Below are 20,831 nucleotides of genomic sequence, written 5' to 3' on the forward strand. Positions count from 1 at the left end.
TCCTTTTCCAAAATCTGTACAGATATTCAAGAAGAGAATAAACAACAGAGAAAATAAATGAAATGTTGGAGGGCATTCGACCAGTGCAGGACATTGTAAATAAATAATGTGTGTGATTAAATTAATTCCATCCCCTGGTCTAAGGAGTTTGGACAGCCCAAGTAGGGGACTGCCTGTAGGGGTGAAGTACAGTGGGGACTTCGAGGGCCCTGGGATCGCTACGGTAGCTGTGAAGGCCCTTCAGGAACTCTGAAAAGTGGTGGCAAAAGGGGCTCTGGTTAAGACGCAGCAGGTCGTTATGCTACTTAGGTTCCAAAATGGGTAAAATATAAATATGTAAATAAATTCAATGTTAATTTTAATCTTATACCAGTTGTATATTATTATTAGAAGTAATTTCACATACTGTATATGAGTTGACTATGTTTGTAAGATGTTATAAGTAGAATTTTGTAAACAATATAAATTTATTAAGGATGATGTGTGTGTTTAATAGGACAAATTATTAGCGTAAATTGTATAATATTGTATTCTAGGAAAATTTTCTTCGTCTCTTGTTCATTTAAAATTTAGTGCTTGACAATAATGTATTTTAGTGTACCATTTGCCACCGAGGTAGACACCTCATTTGCAAATAAAGAGATTTTGATTTGATTTTGAAGACTGTAATACCAACTAATGCACGTCCTGGATCACTGTGCTACGTAACTTAATAACATCTCAAACAATTCTCCACGAGTAAGTACGCATCCTGGCGTAGTAACAGCACGAACAATTTATCACAAGTATGATACTTCCGTCTCCACAACCATGTATTTATATTCGACTCCCCTCTCCTCCGAGTTCACGGGAGGTCATCTTAGGGCACACAGTTCCAATATCCTCATACCACTATATGCGGCCCAGCCAGTGGCTTAAACTTGGGATCCACTAATGTAATTATGTTATATTAGCCTCTATACCAAGTCTCAAATAATGTCGTTCGCTGGTAATTGATATAATCGTTAATTTAGCTCCTGTATTCCAGGCTGGGTTTTCGCGCTGCTTTGTCGCGTCTCTTGCCTGCAGCCAATCAACGAATAGCGTCCATGAATTCTCAGAATTACGCCAGTCAATCTCCCTCAATCAATAACTTTTAGTAACTTTTATTATATGGTTAGGCTTCTAAATTTCACCTTATCTCGAATTTATAAATCACTTCCTTCTATAAATTTAATCCGTGGAGTTAACGTTGATAGTGCTTCTTACAATACGAAGTTGTCGTACCTGCTTCTGGTCTGCGAATTTTACGATTGGTCCAAGCTCACGCGGGACTGAGAAGTTACATATTTTTTCTTTAGGTACCAACCTTGCGTTCATCACTCGTTAGTACATTGGAGATCCCATGACGTCATTTCTAGGAATTCTGCACCTGGCCTCATCCGGTGTGCCGCACTATAATTTTGCCCGCGGTTCTGAAACCTTTCCACTGAGTTGGAAATAACTCTTACCTGTCTCTTCCCCCTCATCACAATTTCTGTGAATTCTAGTTCTGCTGGCCATTGTATTTCTTAATCTTAGAGGCGACAGCAGTCTGTGGCAGGTTTCACAACACTATCTCGGCCTTGCCTGTACTTACAATATATAAAATAAGATATTCTTGCTTCTGAAAATGAAATATATATTCCTCAATAATTAATTGCAATTGAATGACGCTTATCACACCCCCACCAGGGCGCAATACCTAATTTGCTTTCATAATTTTTTCATCAGGTTTCCATGGTCCCGTATATCGAACTGGGAATCAAGCATGGTTTCAAAATAAGATCTTCATATGACCATACTATTTTCTCTGGAACCACCGGAGTTAAGACCGTCAAATGCCACAGCTTAGGCAAACAAGAGTTATTCTTCACATGAATGACATATGTTTTGCCATTGTCTTTTAACAAGCCAAAGATATAAACATTTTATGACTTATATTCTCAAGCTGGGTCATCTTTCATGTGTGAATGGACTTAACAACTGAGTTTCTCACCATAGATTTTAAAGAATATTACTTCATTTCATAATTTTGTACCATAATTTTAACTTATTTTAAATTACTATTGTATGTGTGTTATGTGTTTTATACTATTTTTTGGATGTTTGTATTTTGCTTAATTGTATCACTGGCTGATGACACGTAATTAGTGTCGAAACTAGTACTAGTACCACTGTTTTATGAACGGCATGTGATATAATTCACATCAACAAATTATTATTGTATCCAAAAGGTGTATCAGAATTACCTTTAATTCACTGTAATCCCAGTTCAGTATGGGCTGTAATGAAATTTCTAACTTTCACAGGCAGTGACATGTCCCTTTTCAAAGAAAGGTGTGCACCTAAGAACGTTTTCGTGAATTGAAAGGAAATTCCAATTGACACGAATCAGTGGAAATGCAGTACTCTCGAGAGGAGAGGTTCGAATCCTGATAGGAGGGAAAATCCTAGATTTCCATCTAGTGGGTGATGATAAAAAAATTTGCTAGTTGCTCTACGTCGCACCGATACAGAGAGGTTTTATGGCGACGATGGAATAGGAAAGGGCTAGCAGTGCGAAGGAAGCAGCCATGGCCATAATTACGGTAAAGCCCCAGCATTTGCGTGGTGTAAAAATGGAAAACCATCTTCGGGGCTGAAATTTCAGGTTAAGACAAGATTAAATCATAGGGTAGAGTGTCTTGCGCGATAGCATATTAAATCACCAGGGGGGCTATGCGCTGATAGCAGGAAAAAAATACCCTTGTGGTGCACGGGAACCTGTGTGGGACACACTTCAACCCAGGACAGAAAAGATAGTGGTTATTGAAGTAGACAAAGACAATACAATTGAGAGGCAGGAATTTAAACCGGGTGTTTATTTGGCCGAGTGCCTGACCAAGGCAGAAGATTACACGGCTCTTGTTAGCATGCTGAATACTACAGATAAGGGTTGGAGATTACGAAGACCAGTAGTGGAGCTTCATGCTCTAATGATTGAATCAGCTGAACCACCATTTGTAGTAAACAAGGTCAAAAGAGCCGCCTTATCTAGAGAATGTAACTGGATACGTTGCACCCCGACTGTAGTAGTAATAATAATGATGACCGAACGGAAACCAACTATCCCATTACTAAGTCTAGAGCTCAAAGACTGCGAGAACAGTTATGGTTGAATCATTTAGCACCTAAGGTCCGCGCAAAAATATATGCAGTCTGTACTGCCTACAAGATATATTTTACATGGAAGGTGTTAAATTGACACACACGGATGTGCTGCAACATGCCATTCTGACACCAGCTGATCAGCCTCCTAATCATTTAAGGCAATATAGGCTACCTGAAGCTCAGAAAGAGGAGGTAAGTAGGCAGAGTGACAAAATGCTAGACGATGGAATTATAGCGCCTTCGATTCCCCCTTGGTCATCACCTATTCTTTTAATTCCGAAGCTAATGGACACCTCTGGGAAGCAGAAATACAGCGTTGTAGTTGATTTTTGAGAGCTCAACCGCATTACTATCGGTACAGCGTATGCGCTTCCTTTAATTACCGAATTATTATATGCTTTAGGGAAGGCAAGGCATTTCTCCACCCTACACCTGGCTCACGGCTATCATCAGGTCATGCTGAAGCCAGAAGACTGCATTCTCTACACTAGGTAGGCACTATGAGTATATGCAAATGCCGATTGGGTTGACGGACGCCCCGGCAACATTCACACGGTTAACGAAAACCGCATTGACAGGTCTAGAGGACATAAATGCCTCTGTTATTCTAATGACGTAATTATTTACAGAAGCTCGATAGAAGACCATTATCAGAAGCTTCCAGATGTATTTCAAAAGCTAAGAGAAGCAACTTGAAATTAGGGCCAGATAAGCGCGAATTCTTGCGCACTGAGGTCACCTCCTGAGGACACGTCAATACGAAGGACGGTGTCCAGCCTGATGAAAGGAAACCCCAAGCAGAAAGGGATTTTCCACAACCAACCACCACAAAACAGTTACAGGGATTCTTAGGGTTGTCAGGCTATTATCGTAGATTCATACCCAACTATACCAAAATAGTGAAACCGCTGTATGAACTCCTAAAGAAGGATGTACCCTATGTGGGGACAGAAAAACAGGTACGTGCATTCCAAGTTCTGAAGCAAAAACTCATTGAAAACCCAATCTTACAGTATCCAGATTTTGAGAAACCGTTTATCCTGACCACAGATGCAAGTGGAGAGGCACTAGATGCTATTTTGTCGCAAGGCCCATTATGCAAGGACTTGCCTGTAGCCTATGCCAGTAGGACGCTTAATAAGGCCAAAATAAATTACAGTACCACCGAACGAGAAGCATTGGCCATAGTATTCGGTGTGAAATATTTTCCTCCATACCTGTTTGGACGCCATTTTACTGTGGTGTCAACCATTAGCCATTAAACTGCGTCTTTATTGTACAAGACCCCTCCTCTAGAATACTCAAATTTAGACTTAAAGTAGCGGAGTACAATTTTGATATCGTGTACAAGGAGGCCAAGCGTAACTGTAACGCGGATGCCCTGAGCCGAATACCTGTAGTACTTGAACACGAGGTAAAGGTAGTTAGCTCTGAAGGCCAAGAGGCAGAGACAGCAGGTGACGGGAGAGGAAGTAGCGGTGAGGCGTCGACCCCTAACACAAGTTCGAACGGGGAATATAAACAGACAAACGGACTCAGCTCTGAATCCGAGGACGTTTTGGTAGAGCTGACAGAGCCTGAGGATGGATCAGAAGCGCCTGCTACAGGTAGCCAGAAGTTAGAGGTAACAGAGCAAGAAAAATTAGAAATAATTCAAGAAGCACATGTTTCGCTGGTCGGAGGTCACCAAGGCATTGCTAGAGCATATGCTAGAGTCAGGGACTACATCCATCCAATGGGATGGAATGCATAGAGATATAGAAAACTATGTTTATTCGTGTCCTTGTCAGAAAAATAAGATTACCGGGCCTGAAGTGAAGGCGCCAATGGTAATTGTGGATATACCTGTCACGGTGTTTGATAAAGTATCATTAGATGTCGTATGCCCCATGGATTTAACGGAGGCTGGAAATTGCTATATATTTACTTGTCAGGACCAGTTATCGAAGTACCTGGTCGTGAGTGCGATGCAAGATCAGAGCACAGAGACAGTAGCTAGAACTCGGATCAATAATGTAATTAGCATTTTTGTTATACCCGGAATGATCTTGACAGGTCAAGGTGCGAATTTCATGGGGGATGTGTTTAAGAAGCTATGTCGGACATTGCGAATTAAGGAAGTATAAACAGCCACTTTCCGACCACAATCAAACGGAAGCCTAGAAAGATCACACAGAGTTCTAGGTGAATTTCTGAGATATTATGTGTGTAGCGCTCACAACAATTGGGATAAGTGTCTCCCAATGGCTATGTTTGTGTACAATACCACTACTGGATACACACCATTTGAATTGATATTCAGAAGAAAGGCCAATATTCCAGGGGTACTTCAGAAGAAGCCCGAACAGAACCATAATGAATATCAAAATGTCGTAGAGGAATTGACCCAGCGACGTCAAGAGATTCACGAGATAGCTATGAAGGCTAGTGAAAAGTAAAGAGAAAGAGAAAGAACGGTACGATACCATGTGGCATGAAGTTTCCTTCAAAGTAGGAGACTTAGTACTACTACGTAATGATACCCTAAGACGACAGTTGTAGCAAGTCGAAGTTATCCCCTCCGTATCAAGGTCCTTACAGAATAACAAAGGTAGATGGTGTGAACTGCACACTTCAGCTAAATAAACAAGGAAAACAAACCAGAGTCTATAAAAATAGGTTGAAGCTATATATCAACTAGGAGATCGCAGATAGTAATGAATTGCTCTATTTTAGGCTGCGGTTAGCCACACTCCCTTTACCCCAACGGCAATTTTAATTTTTGATGGCCGCTGATGGGGTTAGTGTAAATACCCAATCAGGCCACGTGCTAAATTAGGGATATTAGAAATTTCAGCCTAGAAATACACAGAGCCTGGATTGTTTGTACGGGACGTCAAACATTGCACGATCCTTAGTACCTGTCAGTGGGACCACAATGGAGAGGCTGTGAGTCCAGACGTCAACCCTCGCCGAACTTGACCCACGAGGTCTAGAGTTGAGCACGAACTTCACTTACGCAATGAAGCCAGAAGGCCTAGTATTAATTGAGACTTAACAGGGATATTACCAGCCCATAACTTGTTATCCTTATAAATAAACGTTGTGATTAGTGAAATCACACCCAACTTAGCCAATATGAAGGGCAAGAAACCATGATTAAGTTACAGTCACAGCTGAATTGTTCGGAAACTGAATGGTACGATCAGCTGTACAGTAATTCTCTTACTACTAAACAGAACAGTTGAGTCCTAGTAATAAAAAGAACATGGGAAAACCCATGTGGTGCCGAGAGATTACACAAACAACACAGCACACACGGTAAGAGTGAGAGAATTTTAAGCACAAGACACAGGCAGAATAGCACCACGGTCCGTCCAATCAATCATATCAAGCGATTAATGGACTCCCTATTCAAGGGACAAGCGCAGGCAAGAACATAGGCCAAGACAGGGACATATTACCCTGACCGAATATCTACGAGTTTAAGTAGTTTATAGTAAGAGCAACCGTTAAGAGGTAACTACACCGCATACAGCAAATTCGGACTGAGAAAAATTTCTCGAAGAACAGATTGTAGCGTGCACAAAATCCTGGAAGAATCCAGTCATTTCAGAGAGAAATCTTACACTTTTATGATGTTATTCAGTCCCGAGCTCGAACACAGTGGAAAGAGTGACGGTAGACAGAAGAGTTTCTGTCTCTGAAGTATTTCAGAGGAAAATTTCCAAAGTGTATCCACCTCAGTAGTAGTAACATTATCAACATAACGGATAAGTTCAACATGAACCGTATTCTGATAGAGAGATACCAACAGATTTGCTCTACATGTTTCTCTTCACCACTCTGCATACCCTACGCACACTGTATAGGCGACTTTGGGTGAGCACCACAGCGCGCCATCCACAAGGTAAAGTTCTGGTACTCAAATTACGGAGATATCACTGAGCCCGGACGACCGTCCTCTCTCGGAGCATGTTGAGTACCAGAAGGTGAGCCAATCATGGTCGGGAGTTACCATCTTGAGAAGGATTTTTACCCGCAAATCAGGGTAGCTATCCAATTGCTTGAAGGTCAATCGAGCAATTCCAAGCCATATCCCAAGTCCAATTATGTGATGCAAAGGTACTGTGAACCCAGGACTCATGGCGCCGTAAGCCGCCATATAATCGGTGAGAGTGATAATGTCTAGTGCAGATATTTCAAAAATCACTCAGAAATAAGCAATGGCACCTCGTCATACTAACATCTAGGTGCTAAACTTAGCATAATACACCATTATGTCAGCACTACCGTAGATAAGAGAGACCGTATTTGAATTACAGGCGAACGCAGCCAAGCAGGCACGATGTTCAGGGCGACGGCCTTGGTTATGATAACACTAGCCACCGTATATGGAGTACCATTAGACTTGCAGATAACTCAGTACAACAACACGCCAGGCGTATACTTTGAAGAAAGTGTGAAGTGCGACTATACACAACAGAATAGAAACTGGTCGCGTACATCCGATTAAACAAATTATCTGAGTTGTATATTTTAACTCGTAAGAACCTGCAAAAGACGCAGAATTTGTGCATTTATATTGAGAAGGAAATGCACTTACCTTGTCTCAACATGACGTGAGATTAGTAGAAATACAATTACAACGTATACAGGGAATAAGGGACATAATACGGAAAATCTCAAAAGGAAAAGTATCAGATATCGAAGGCAGACGAAACAAAAGAGGATTAATAAATGTAGTAGGTACCGTAGCTAAGGCGCTGTTTTGTACACTCGATCAAGAGCATGCTGATTTTTATCAAAGTAAAATTAATGAATTAGAGCAGGAACAGCTATCCTTAATTAAGTTAACAAAGGAGCAGATAACCATGATAAAGTCTACCCTTCAGTCTATTAACACTCTGTATGATATCACCACAAAAGAGTCAAAATTAAGTGAAAATTTTGAACAACTGCATGTTCAGTTTAGAGAATAGGGTAATTTCTTCAAGGGAATTCAACACCAGCTTTATATGCTTCTTCTCCCCACCTTAGTTGCAGCTTCCTAACCTTAACATATCCACAAATACGCAAACGATATGCTGTTGGTAGGTACAAAATTATTTATCAACATCTAGTTACAAATTAACACACGCATAACATTAATCACTGTATCACAAAAAAACACTTCACTCCGAGAACATCAAAATGGCCGCCATTTTGAAACAACTGCATGTCACTTCACATGGAGATTGCAACCTTAAAACACAGTTGAAACACATGACTACCAAGTACCGACCTTTGTCCTACTATGCTGAAATAGAAATTAAACTTGCCGTTTGCACAAAAATACACACGAATATAACAGGTAAGATACTATCTAATATACCGTATCTACCCTACAATTCTCAACTGAAATGTGGTTATGTGATTATTACAGATGGTGGATTGCTATTATTTTCCTTACTCCGCGGCACGAAGAATAAAAGTGTCCTTAAATGCTGAAAAATGTGAGGTTTGTACAATAATTTCTTAAAGTATTTCCGTCTAAACTGCGCCACGGAATTGAATTGCAATTACTGGGATATTGGAACTTGATTATTAGCTAACCGCTCGTAAATACTGAAAGATCGAGGGTTTGACATATAAATTACGGACACTTTAACTGCCTACTCTGAATTACAAATGATCGGAATACAAAAATCAGCTGATTTTTATTTATATTTTCGTGATACACTACATCATTTGTTCATGACTGCAGCCAACAATGCCAATATTTGAATATGAAGAGCGACAATAATCAATAACAATATAACTGTTCAATATTTCGCCAGTGAAATACTGTATATTCTGTTGAAATCATTTCTTTAAACAAAATTTACAACAGTATCGCGTTATTTAACCCTTGTCTAGTCGAACGAAATTTATTACCGGTACGTTACAAGTCGTGCACGAAGGTAACTTCCGGGGTTAAAAATGCGCGTCAATTTCGTCCTTTGAAATGTTGTTTTGGCATGTTCGTTTGCAGTATTCTTCGGTATAATTAAAATAACTTCTTCGGTATAATTAAAATAATCCCTTTTAACTACTTGTAGGTTACTTTTACACAATTTGTTTGATATAAAAGATGAATACGGTACACCTTAAATATGTCGAATGATCTTATGATATTAAATTCGTGAGACTCGCCATTACCTACGACGGTCACATCATATGAAATATGAAATACTCGTAATATTTTTTAAAATAAGTTTAGAAGAACAAAACAACAAGGTCATCGACCTCAAAAATAATAATAATAATAATAATAATAATAATAATAATAATATATGCACTAACATATAAGGTAATTTACTTAATCGCACATGGAGGAAACGTCCAGGCGATGTCACTCGTCAAAACAATGATCCCACACTCGCGCACAGAATGCACGATCGCCCCGAAATGTTGACAATTATACAAGGAGAAAGGTATAGGGATGGGGAGACCCACAGTTCTGCTTCTTCTTCTTCTTGAAATGTTTATGGACTCGTTATGTCACCCAGATACAATACTTATAAACAATTATACGATACTACACTCGCACCGAACTCCTATAAATTTGTGTACAGATAATGTTCTCAAAATTGCCTTATGGACAAGGACTTGCTGATTGAGTTAAGAAGAGAGTGAACAGGGCACAAATAGTGGGTACAAAGGCACACGAAAAAGCTCACTAGAAATCGTAGCCCATATACAACCGTTAGTGGTAAACATTTCTTATATAATGCTCAGTATATATAGGAAACACACAAGGACACAAGGTGCTAATTTTAACGCCAGAGTGATCCACCTCAGCGACTTATTACAAGACGAAGAAGACCGGATCAAGAAAGGCAAAGTAGGTGTAACTACTGAGGGCCGAAACATTAAAGGAATATGGGTCGTTGGACTGAGGGAAAGTATTGAATTAACAAATGGTGTTGGGGGGGACATAGGTTGAGGAAGGGTTTGTTGATGTCGGAAGCAGCTATCCAAACCTCGTAACGCTGTGATAATATGACGTCAGATGAAGGAGTACCCGCAATCTGGGGGGGAGGAAGTATGACAATAGACAGTAGCTATGAAGACTGGGTTAAACGCAGGCGTAATAGGGGAAGTAATTCAAAAGATAGATTCCTAATATGAAGTATACGAATAGTGAGACAAATATATTAAGAAACAATTGATATGATGGCGAATAATGTATCTTACGAATGATTAGAGGTGTATATGCGATTCATCAAAGAACTAATTTAATATACTGAGTATCGTGGGAGAGGGGATATAGACCAGACATGCAATGCACGTTCGTAGAAGGAGATTTAAATTTAGTAAGCTTGAGTACAGGCGGCGTCGGGTAGATTCTGCTGAACCACAATCACATAGTGGATGCTGGTGTAGACGAAATCTAAATTTATAGAGGGGTGTTAATAAATTAATCATTCACAACTGATCTGCATTTAGGGCAGTCGCCCAGGTGGCAGATTCCTTATCTGTTGTTCTCCTAGCTTTTTCTTACATGATTTCAAAGAAATTGGAAACGTATTGAACATCTCCCTTTGTAAGTTATTCCAATCACTAACTCCCCTCCTATAAATGAATATTTGCACAATTTGTCCTCTTGAGTTTCAACTTTATTTTCATATTGTTATCTTTCCTACTTTTAAAGACGCCACTGAAACTTATTCGTCTGCTAATGCCATTCCACGCCATCTCTCCGCTGACAGTTCGGACCATACCACTTAGTCGCGCAGTTCGTCTTCTTTCTACCAGTTCTTCCCAGCCCAATCTTTGCAAGATTTTTGTAACGCTACTCTTTTGTCGGAAATTTATTTATTTATTTATTTATTTATTTATTTATTTATTTATTTATTTATTTATTTATATTTATTTATCTGAAAGTACACAGGTTTTATACCCAATTAAGTACCTCCTTGACATTCAGTAACAATCTCTATCTATGAAGTTAAAGTTTAACAAAAACAAAGTTAAAAATGAACAAAAAACGAAATAGAACAAAATTAACATTATATATGATACCATTTACAGTATAATAAATGAAAAATTCATTAAGAAATCACACAGTAATACAAAGCAAAAGATAATGCAAAAACAAAGAAACTTAAAACATGGATGAGTACACTGGGAAGTATGAAGAATACCAGAAAGAAGGAATTATCAAAAATTTACAAATTGTAAAGGCAGGCTTCTAGTTTCTTACTGAATTCTTTATCCGATTTGGTGAATATATCGACTTCTTTTGTTATGGTGTTGTAAAGCGTTGTCATTTTTACGAAAGGTGAATTTGACTGATGCAATGTTCTTGACGTTTGAACGTGAAATAATTGGTGCTGACGTGATCTTGTCTGCGGAACATGGAATGAAATGCGTCTTAACAGGTCCAAGGAATCATATCGTCCTATTACAATTTTTCTTAGTATTTGTATAAAAATTAGGGACCGTCTGGTATTCAATGAAGTAAATTGTAAAATATTCCTTAATAACTGGGTTGATGTGTCGAAAGGGCAAAAAGTCTTTAAAGTTTTGAAATAAAGGTAACGTAGGAATTTGTTTTGTATAATTTCAATGGCATTCACTTGTTGTTTTGTATACGGGCTCCAGATTATTACAGAATATTCCAGTATGCTTCGTACCAAGGTAATATATAATTTATTCAGTACAGAGGGCTGAGTAAATGGTCTCGAAATTCTTATCAAAAATCCTAGCATTCGGTGGGCATTCTTTGTTATTGTATTGATATGATTGTTGAAAGTTAGCTTACCGTCAAAAATTATACCAAGATCCTTAAACGTTAAAACCCTATCCAATTTTCCCCCCGTATATGATAGACTGAGACTTCAAATTCCTTCCTCCTGGTAAACGTCATGTATTTACATTTACTAACATTCAAAGACAAATTATTAATTTCACACCAAGAAATGACATTATTAATGTCCATTTACAACTCGTCTCGGTCGTGGTGGTCGCTAATGTATTTGTAAAGTTTCAAATCATCAGCAAAAAGTAAACAGTTAGAGTGGCAAATATTGTCTGGTAAATCATTAATTAGAATTAAAAACAAGAGGTCCAAGATTTGAACCTTGCGGAACACCAGAAGGACTGATAAAATTATCTGAAATTCCATTGTTAAAATAAACAAACTGCTATCGGTTTCTTAAATATGAACAAATTAACTGCAACAACTGTTTACAAAAACCAAATTTATACATTTTTGTAATTAAAATTCTATGGTCGACTTTATCGAATGCTTTTTCCAAATCCATATAAACAACACCAGTCCTTCCGTTGGTATTTATGATATCATACAAAATTTGAGTATAGCCCAAAAGATTGGTGATAACTGATCTATTGGGTACAAATCCATGTTGAAATTCTGACAGAGCAATCTTAACATGGTTATAAATCTTATGGTGCAATATATGTTCATGTACCTTAACTACGGCATTGATAATACACACGGGACGATAATTAGATATCGTTACAAAACTGCCTGTCTTAAAAATGGTCGTAACCTTAGCGACTTTCCATTTTTCAGGAAAGGATGAAGTGCGAATAGAAAGGTTAGAAATGAAAGTTAATTGATTAGCCAATAAATCGGCACAAGCCCTAATTATATATGGAGGTATGCCATCAGGACCACTCGATCTTTTAGGCTTTAGTTTACAATTAATAGTATTTTTCACCTCTTCAACAGAAATCTCGCTGACATATAATATATCAACAGAGGGAAATAGAGGAATGTCATCCAAAGCCAAATCATCCAAAGTATAATTAAAATCTGATTTGACATAAACTGACGAAAAATATCGTGCAAAGCCATGAACAACATTACCGCCTTCGTATCTCTCACCACTATACTCAGACGTAGTTCCTCCTGATCTCGTGAGTCGCTTATTTTTAACGTGCCTCCAGAAATGTGTTATAACACATTTTAAAGTTACCTCTAATTCACTGATATAATCTCGATGTGCGTTATTTATTTTTACTTTCAATTCAGATCTGAGTTGTTTGAATCGTTCGTCATAGTACCTGGAGAATTTCCTCTTTTTGGCACACTTCCTTTTCTTTTTGATTGTCTGAATGATATCGTGATTAAACCAGACTGGAAATTTTGATTTTTTAATGACTTGACCCTTAGGTATGCTATTATCAAAGCATCTATATTTTGACGAGTAAAGGAAATTCGTCATAGTACCTGGAGAATTTCCTCTTTTTGGCACATTTCCTTTTCTTTTTGATTGTCTGAATGATATCGTGATGAAACCAGACTGGAATTTTTTATTTTTTAATGACTTGACCCTTAGGTATGCAATTATCAAAGCATCTATATATTGACGAGTAAAGGAAATCCACAGCCTCATCCACATTCTGATAGGTATACAACGGGTTCCAATCAATATCTCTTAAGTCGTAATACAGTTGTAGAAAATCCGCTTTCTTGATATCATAGTATTCTCGATTTATATTTTTTGTAATGAACACTTCTTTACTAGAGGTAATGATAAACAGAGTGGGGGATGATGTAAATCTTCATACACAAGAGCAAATTCTTCACGTTTCACATCAACTATGAAGTTGGCCAGTACAAGATCCAGCGTCCTAAAATTGTAATTAAGAATATTATTGTACGACGTTAGACCTAAATATGATATCAATTGACCCAATCTTTTACTAGTCACAGTTTCTTCTGTAAATGAGTAACCAGTACCAATAATTTCAGGAAGATTGAAATCACCCACGATAACGCAATCCGAAATCGTAAGATTATCAATGCTTTCTAAATAACCAAAGTAGTCCTGATAAACTGTTAAACATGATGGCTGGAGTAATGTATACAACATTTATAAATAACTTCTTGTTATTATTTGAGATGCAAATAGTAAGTGATTCACAATACTGTTTAGAGTACTTGGATAATGGTTTAGCCTTGAAATTTTTTTTGACGGCTGTCAAAACTCCTCCACCCCGCTCCTTACCAGATACTAAAGGATCTCTGTCATTTCTCAACACTAAATATATACTATCAAATAATTTACTATCATATATACTATTTGATAAAGAAGTCTCAGTAAGTACAACAATATCGTATGAAGAGCACAGGAGATTTTGGATAAATATATCAACCTTAGTTCTAAGTCCTCTTACATTTTGATAATAAACGAAAAATTCCATGCCATTGCTCATGAAAAATCAAAGTTGAAAGAGTAACAACATTACGATTAAACAATTACAATTTATCCAAATCTCCTTCACAACGTATAGCAGAACAAATCGAGCTGCTTTTCTTTGGATTTTTTTCCAGTTCTTGAATCAAGTAATCCTGGTGAGGGTCCCATACACTGGAACCATCTTCTAGTTGGGGTCTTACCAAAGACTTATATGCCCTTTCCTTTACATCCGTACTACAACCCCTAAACACCCTCATAACCATGTGCAGAGATCTCTACCCTTTATTTACAATCCCATTTATGTGATTACCCCAATGAAGATATTTCCTTATATTAACACCTAAGTACTTACAATGATCCCTAAAAGGAACTTTTACCCCATCAACGCAGTAATTAAAACTGAGAGGACTTTTCCTATTGGTGAAACTCACAATCTTACTTTTAACCCAGTTTATCAACATACCATTGCCTGCTGTCCATCTCACAACACTACCGAGGTCACGTTGCAGTTGCTGAAAATCTTGTAAGTTATTGTAACTTATTCTATACAGAATAACATAATCGGCAAAATGTCTTACCGCTGAATCCACTTGTTCACTCATATCATTTACATATATAAGAAAACATAAAGGTCCATTAATACTGCTTTGAGGAATTCCCCTCTTAATTATTACAGGGTCAGATAAAGCTTCGCCTGCTCTAATTCTCTGAGATCTATTTTCTAGAAATATAGCAACCCATTCAGTCACTCTGTTGTCTAGTCCAATTGCACTCATTTTTGCCAGTAGTCTCCCATGATCCAACCTATGAAATGTTTTAGACAGGTCAATCGCGATACGGTCCATTTGACGTCCTTATTCCGGGATATCTGCTATATCTTGCTGGAATCCTACAAGTTGAGCTTCAGTGGAATAACCTTTCCTAGAGCGTGGTTAAGGCGAAGTCGTAAGAGGACGAACCAGACTTCTTGGGCTTTGATGTGGATCCAGTTCCTGTTAAAGTTACATCGTTGGCAAAGTACAGGCCGAGTAGGCCTAAGAGGCTTCTCTCTGGAAAACCAGGCAGACCAAGGAAGCACCAGGTTTCTGAAGAGGGAGTCTGAGATCATGCAGGTGTGTTGTAACTGTTTTAGGTTTTAGTTTTAGGTTAGGAAATTTTCGTAAAATAATTTGTAATATAAACGAGTAAATATCATGTGAGTTTTTAAATTAAGATGTAAGAACATAATATTGTAAGAGGAAGGTGTTAGGGAATATTGCGTACGTGCAATTTTCTATAAATTTCTGTTTGTCTGTTTGTTTGGATGCGCGAGTGAGTGGTTGGCTGTTCCAAGAACTCTGTATTCTATCCGTGATAAAGTAGTTAATAGTTGCAGAAATCTAGCAAATTGTGTGTGTGTGTGTGTGTGTGTGTGTGTGTGTGTGTGTGTGTGTGTGATGCATTTGGTTCCACAAATATTGTGTTTAGTGTTTGTTTGTAATAATCTGCGATTAGTGGTATTTATTTACAATTTTTTCGCTGAGTAGTTCCGTGTATATTGCTTTATGATACCAGTGCGTTGTAGGTAATAGTGGTTGGAGACTATGATAGAAAGTTCCCTTCAAGCGTGTTGATGCACTCCATAAGTTTTGCCACGATCTCTTTTGTTGGCTTTTTAACAGAGAAAAGAAATCAGATGCTGGAGCAGTAAATTTTTGCGGGGGTGTAGTTAATATGGAAGCCTCTTTGGCTAATCGATCAGCTTGTTCGTTACCATGTATGTTTTTGTGGCCAGGACTTACAGTTCAACTGGGAAGTTCAGTATCGTGCAAAATGTAATCGGCCCAGAGGAAATCTCCGTGAGCGACTAATTAAGGGTTAAAGACGTTATTACCTGCGTGATAGGAGGAACCGTTGAACTGCTATTTAAAATACCCTGTCAAATGCCTGCACTAATGGACTATAACCGCTGCCGAAGTTACGACTTCTTAATATCCCGTCTTTGTAAGTATTTTATCAACAAATCTACTGATATTTTAATAATAATATTTAAAACAAAGATATATTTCTTCTTTCACTGATATTTTAATAATAATATTAAAGAGAGAGAGATATTTCTTCTTTCACGCAGTGGGACTACTCAGCGAGAAAATTGTAAATAAATACCACTAATCGCAGATTATTACAAACAAACAACTTAACACCAATATTTGTGGAACTAAATGTATCACACACACACACACACAATTTGCTAGATTTCTGCAACTATTAACTACTTTATCACTGATATAATACAGAGCTCTTGGAACAGCCAACCACTCGCTCGCGCATCCAACGATGGTACTATTACACAAACAGAAATTTATACATAATTACACTATGTAATATTCCCTAACAACACCTTCCTCTTACAATATTATGTTCTTACATCTTAATTTAAAAACTGACATGATATCTACTCGTTTATATTACAAATTATTTTACGAAAATTTCCTAACCTAAAATTGGGAGATAGTCAGGCGTATACAAACATTTCGTAACCTGAAGTTGGGATCATACTCTGCACAGTTACAACATATCTGCATGATCTCAGACTCCCTCTTCAGTAACCTGGTGCTTCCTTGGTCTGCCTGGTCTTCCAGTTGGAACCCTCTTAGGCCTGCTCGGCCTGTACTTCGTCAACGATGTAACTTCAACAGCAACTGGATCCACATCAAAGCCCAAGAAATTTGGTTCGTCCTCTTAATCTGGCAAATTCAGTTCTATATATCCTTGCTGAACTTGAATGTTGGTCGAGTTATCCCTGCTCACCACGACGTCAAATGTTTCCATTGTCAACACATGTTTCGCTGGTCTCTCATCAACACTCAGATCGTCAACAGTTTTGATGATATCGGTCATCCGTTCTGGGTGGAAATCCTCACGACGGCGACCATCCATTTTCTAAAGCTCTTTCAGAACTGGACGTTTGACGCAAGTGTGATAAACAGATATAACTTGAAAATAATATTCTCTCACCCAAGGGTAACTAATGAAAATGTCGTGCTCGAATTATTAATATTATTATTTCACGATTATTATTATTACTTGTACGTATGGCTACGAAGTGAAGTACATCCAGTTAGTATTAGATTTATTGTTTACGTAGTCGAATGATCGTAGTGTGTGTGAGGTTGTCATGAAAGTGTTGTTATTATTATTATTATTATTATTATTATTATTATTATTATTATTATTTACGTAGTCGAATGATCGTACTGTATATGAGATTATATCATGAAACATGCACTGTACATAGACATTTATATCAGTACAGAAATGTAAGAAATTTTAAATAATTCATTCTTAACTGTATATAATTCATTCTTAGCTGTATATATAATTTGTAATCCATAAATATGAAACACGCCATAACTTCCAGAATGGTAATAGGCACTAGAACGATTGAGAATGTTCTGTACATTATAATCTATGTATTAGGCAGTCTAGAATGTTCAAAAATATATTTTTAACGTATCTTTATGGAAGCCTGGCCAGGTACATATATAAGGAGACGATCTTGACGGCGAAGAGAGTTATTGTTCAGTAGAGTTACGATGTAACAAGAATATTTATCTTGTTTGTCATGCAATAGTTGCAATCTCCATATTGAAGTGACGTTCAGTTATTTTTAAAATGGCGGCTTGTGATGTGAGTGTTTTGTTTGTGAGAGCAGTGATTAAGATTATTTGTGTGCTTAATTTGTAAATAGATGCGAATAAAATAATTGTACCAACTGACAGCATCTCGTGTGCGTCTTTGTGGATTCGTTACTTTGCGCAAATTCGCCACTCGACGTTTCTCAGGGATCCAAATTCTGAAGGCCTTGCGATCCACTGCAAAGCCCAGGAACACGGCCTTTCGTGCACTTGGCTCAAACTTGCATGAGCTTGTAACCGTACAAGAGTACGTTCCCTGATTTTAGGTTATGAAATGTTCGTAAAATAGTTTGTAATACACTTAAGAAAATGGAAATTGCAACACCATGAAGGCATTGGTCGTTTGTGTTGTTTTTCAAGATATGGAACGATGCCATGTAGGTATGTAAACGATCAAATTTTCAGACCCATTTGATTGTTGCTACAGGTCTCCCCACGTGATTGGTCGCGGAGGAATCAACTCCAGTATACGGACTCTGGTGTAGCGTAGTTGACTTGCCTCGACGACAGAGAAGAGCAAGCTATCAACAACTGTCGCCGTTTGAGAGGGCTCTGATAATCGGGCTGTGTGACGCTGGATTATCCCTGAGGACTGTCGCTGCGCGTGTTGGCCGACAGGCATCTATGGTATAATGTGTATGGCAGCAATGGTCCAATGAAAGTACCCACACTCGTAGACCTGGCACAGGCCCAGCGCGACGGACAACTGTGAGAGAGAGTGTATCGCCGCATCATTCGCATGGCCCGGATGGAACCCCATGCAACAGCAGCGCAAATTCGGGCAGCTGTGGCACCCCACGGTACACAACAAAAATTGGTAATCGCCTGCGTACAGTTGGCTTAGGAGCCTGTGTCCCCGCAGAAGGTGTTCCATTGACCCCACAACAGCGACGTGTAAGGCTGGCCTGGTGTCGAGAAATATCGACGTGGGTCGACGAATGGCATAGGGTCGTCTTTAGTGATGAATCGCACTTCTGTCTTGCCCTCAGTGATAGCCGGAATCGTGTGCGCCGACATACCGGGGAGAGGGGCCGCCCAGATCTTATTGTCGAGAGGCACACAGGGCCAACACCAAGCATTATGGTCTGGAGGCTATTGACTTTCATGTGAAATCACAGTTAGTGCATGTTGAGGGCACTATGACTGCTCGACAGTACGTTGATATGGTACTCATTCCAGTGGCTGTCCCTATGATGGCGAACATTGCTAATGGGATGTTTCAGCAGGACAATGCCCGGGTTCACACTGCACGCATCTCCAGAGAATCTCTCCACGACATCACAACCTTAGAATGGCCCGCCAGATCCCCGGACCTCAGTCCTATTGAGTATGTGTGGGACATGATGGGTCGTCAACTGGCCAACCGTCCCCAGCCACCCACAACTCTGGAATAACTGACCCGTGCAGTGCAGCAAACATGGGCCATAATTCCATAGGAAGCGTTGAAGGGCCTTATTGACTCCATGCCTCGATGAATTCATCAATGTATTGCAGCTCGTGGTGGGCACATCCTGTATTGATTGTTGTCCAAACTTGCGGTCAGAGGGACCTGAAAGTGTAATCATCGAATCACAACTGAACACTCGTCCTGCTTGTTCAATTGCAGCAATGTAGCACCACTCCTGGGTGTTGCAATTTCCATTTGCTTTAGTGTATAAACTAGTGGGTATAATGTGAGTTTGTTAAATTAAGATATAGGAACGTAATATTGTAAGAAGAATTTGTAGTCAGAGGATACTGCATATGTGCATCATTATATTTTGTATAAATTTCTGTTTGATTTAGAGCCTGTGCACATGGCCTAGCAGTAAAGATTGTAGAACAAGGAAAACAATGACTATATCAGTATAGATGGTTTAGAAACCCGGGTTACGACCAGAAAGTGTATGCTGAAGTTGGTAATTCATCAACGCGGATGAACGTGCAAGATAGCTATTTGTAGATCGACAGCTCGGTAACCAATCCTAAAGCTCCGATTTCGAACGAGGTTACGTTGACCAAGAAACGCTTAAAGATGTGGCATTTGGATCATTGCTTCCAGTGGGCTTTGGCAGACGCTATGCCACGTGGAGCGAGCCTGTATATACATGTGTGCGTGTTCGACAGACAAAATAAATGCATTCGAGCAGCGGCTAGACTCCCATTCGACACACCAATACGCCACCTACGCGCAATTGCGAAAGTCAGCTCGATAAGGCACCAAATAATTAAACGAACACTCAGAATGTACACCAGGTCATGGCGTAATAATATCAACCCACTAGTAAGCGGGATAGGGCGCTAAATACTAATTTTTACCCCACACCGAAACACATTCTGTTCAGCCACACGGTTGGGAGGCGGGAGGCCAATAGCCGGCCCCCTCTCTAAGCTGACACCTATACATTACATAAGCACACACTACACTGCGGACACCATTTATCTATGTAAATATGTTCCTATGATTACAGCTGTCTTCATCCCCAGAGACCCAGGCGAGGAAAGATTGATCAGAAACACAACACAAGAAGACGATGGTAGAGCAGCCAGGTGACCAAAGACGAATCAATCCAACTCCTCCCCCGACTGAGGCACGGGAGCAGAAACCAGTCCGCACCCTATAACGAAGACAGCAGTACTAATCTAGATAGTCATTTGTGTTATTTTTACTCTGTACTTACTTAGAATCCTGGACACGAGAGCAGGCATCTGTATATATGGTATGTAAATATATTGTAACGAATAACCTTAGTACCGGGCGAGTTGGCCGTGCGCGTAGAGGCGCGCGGCTGTGAGCTTGCATCCGGGAGATAGTAGGTTCGAATCCCAC

At 39.1% G+C, this 20,831-nt stretch overlaps 1 protein-coding gene across 1 annotated transcript in view; it reads left to right on the plus strand.

Moving 5' to 3' along the window:
- The window catches only part of LOC136862701 (DNA helicase MCM8), a 661,148-nt gene extending 640,619 nt beyond the window's left edge, over window positions 1–20,529 (plus strand). Inside the window, exon 15 of the mRNA XM_067138907.2 lies at window positions 20,473–20,529. Coding sequence (XP_066995008.2) covers window positions 20,473–20,511 — 39 coding nt within the window. The 3' untranslated portion in view covers window positions 20,512–20,529. The remainder of the gene's footprint in view (window positions 1–20,472) is intronic.
- The last annotated feature ends 302 nt before the right edge of the window (window positions 20,530–20,831 follow it).

This window comes from Anabrus simplex, chromosome 2 (assembly GCF_040414725.1).
Source record: "Anabrus simplex isolate iqAnaSimp1 chromosome 2, ASM4041472v1, whole genome shotgun sequence".
Classification (NCBI taxonomy): Eukaryota; Metazoa; Arthropoda; class Insecta; order Orthoptera; family Tettigoniidae; genus Anabrus; species Anabrus simplex.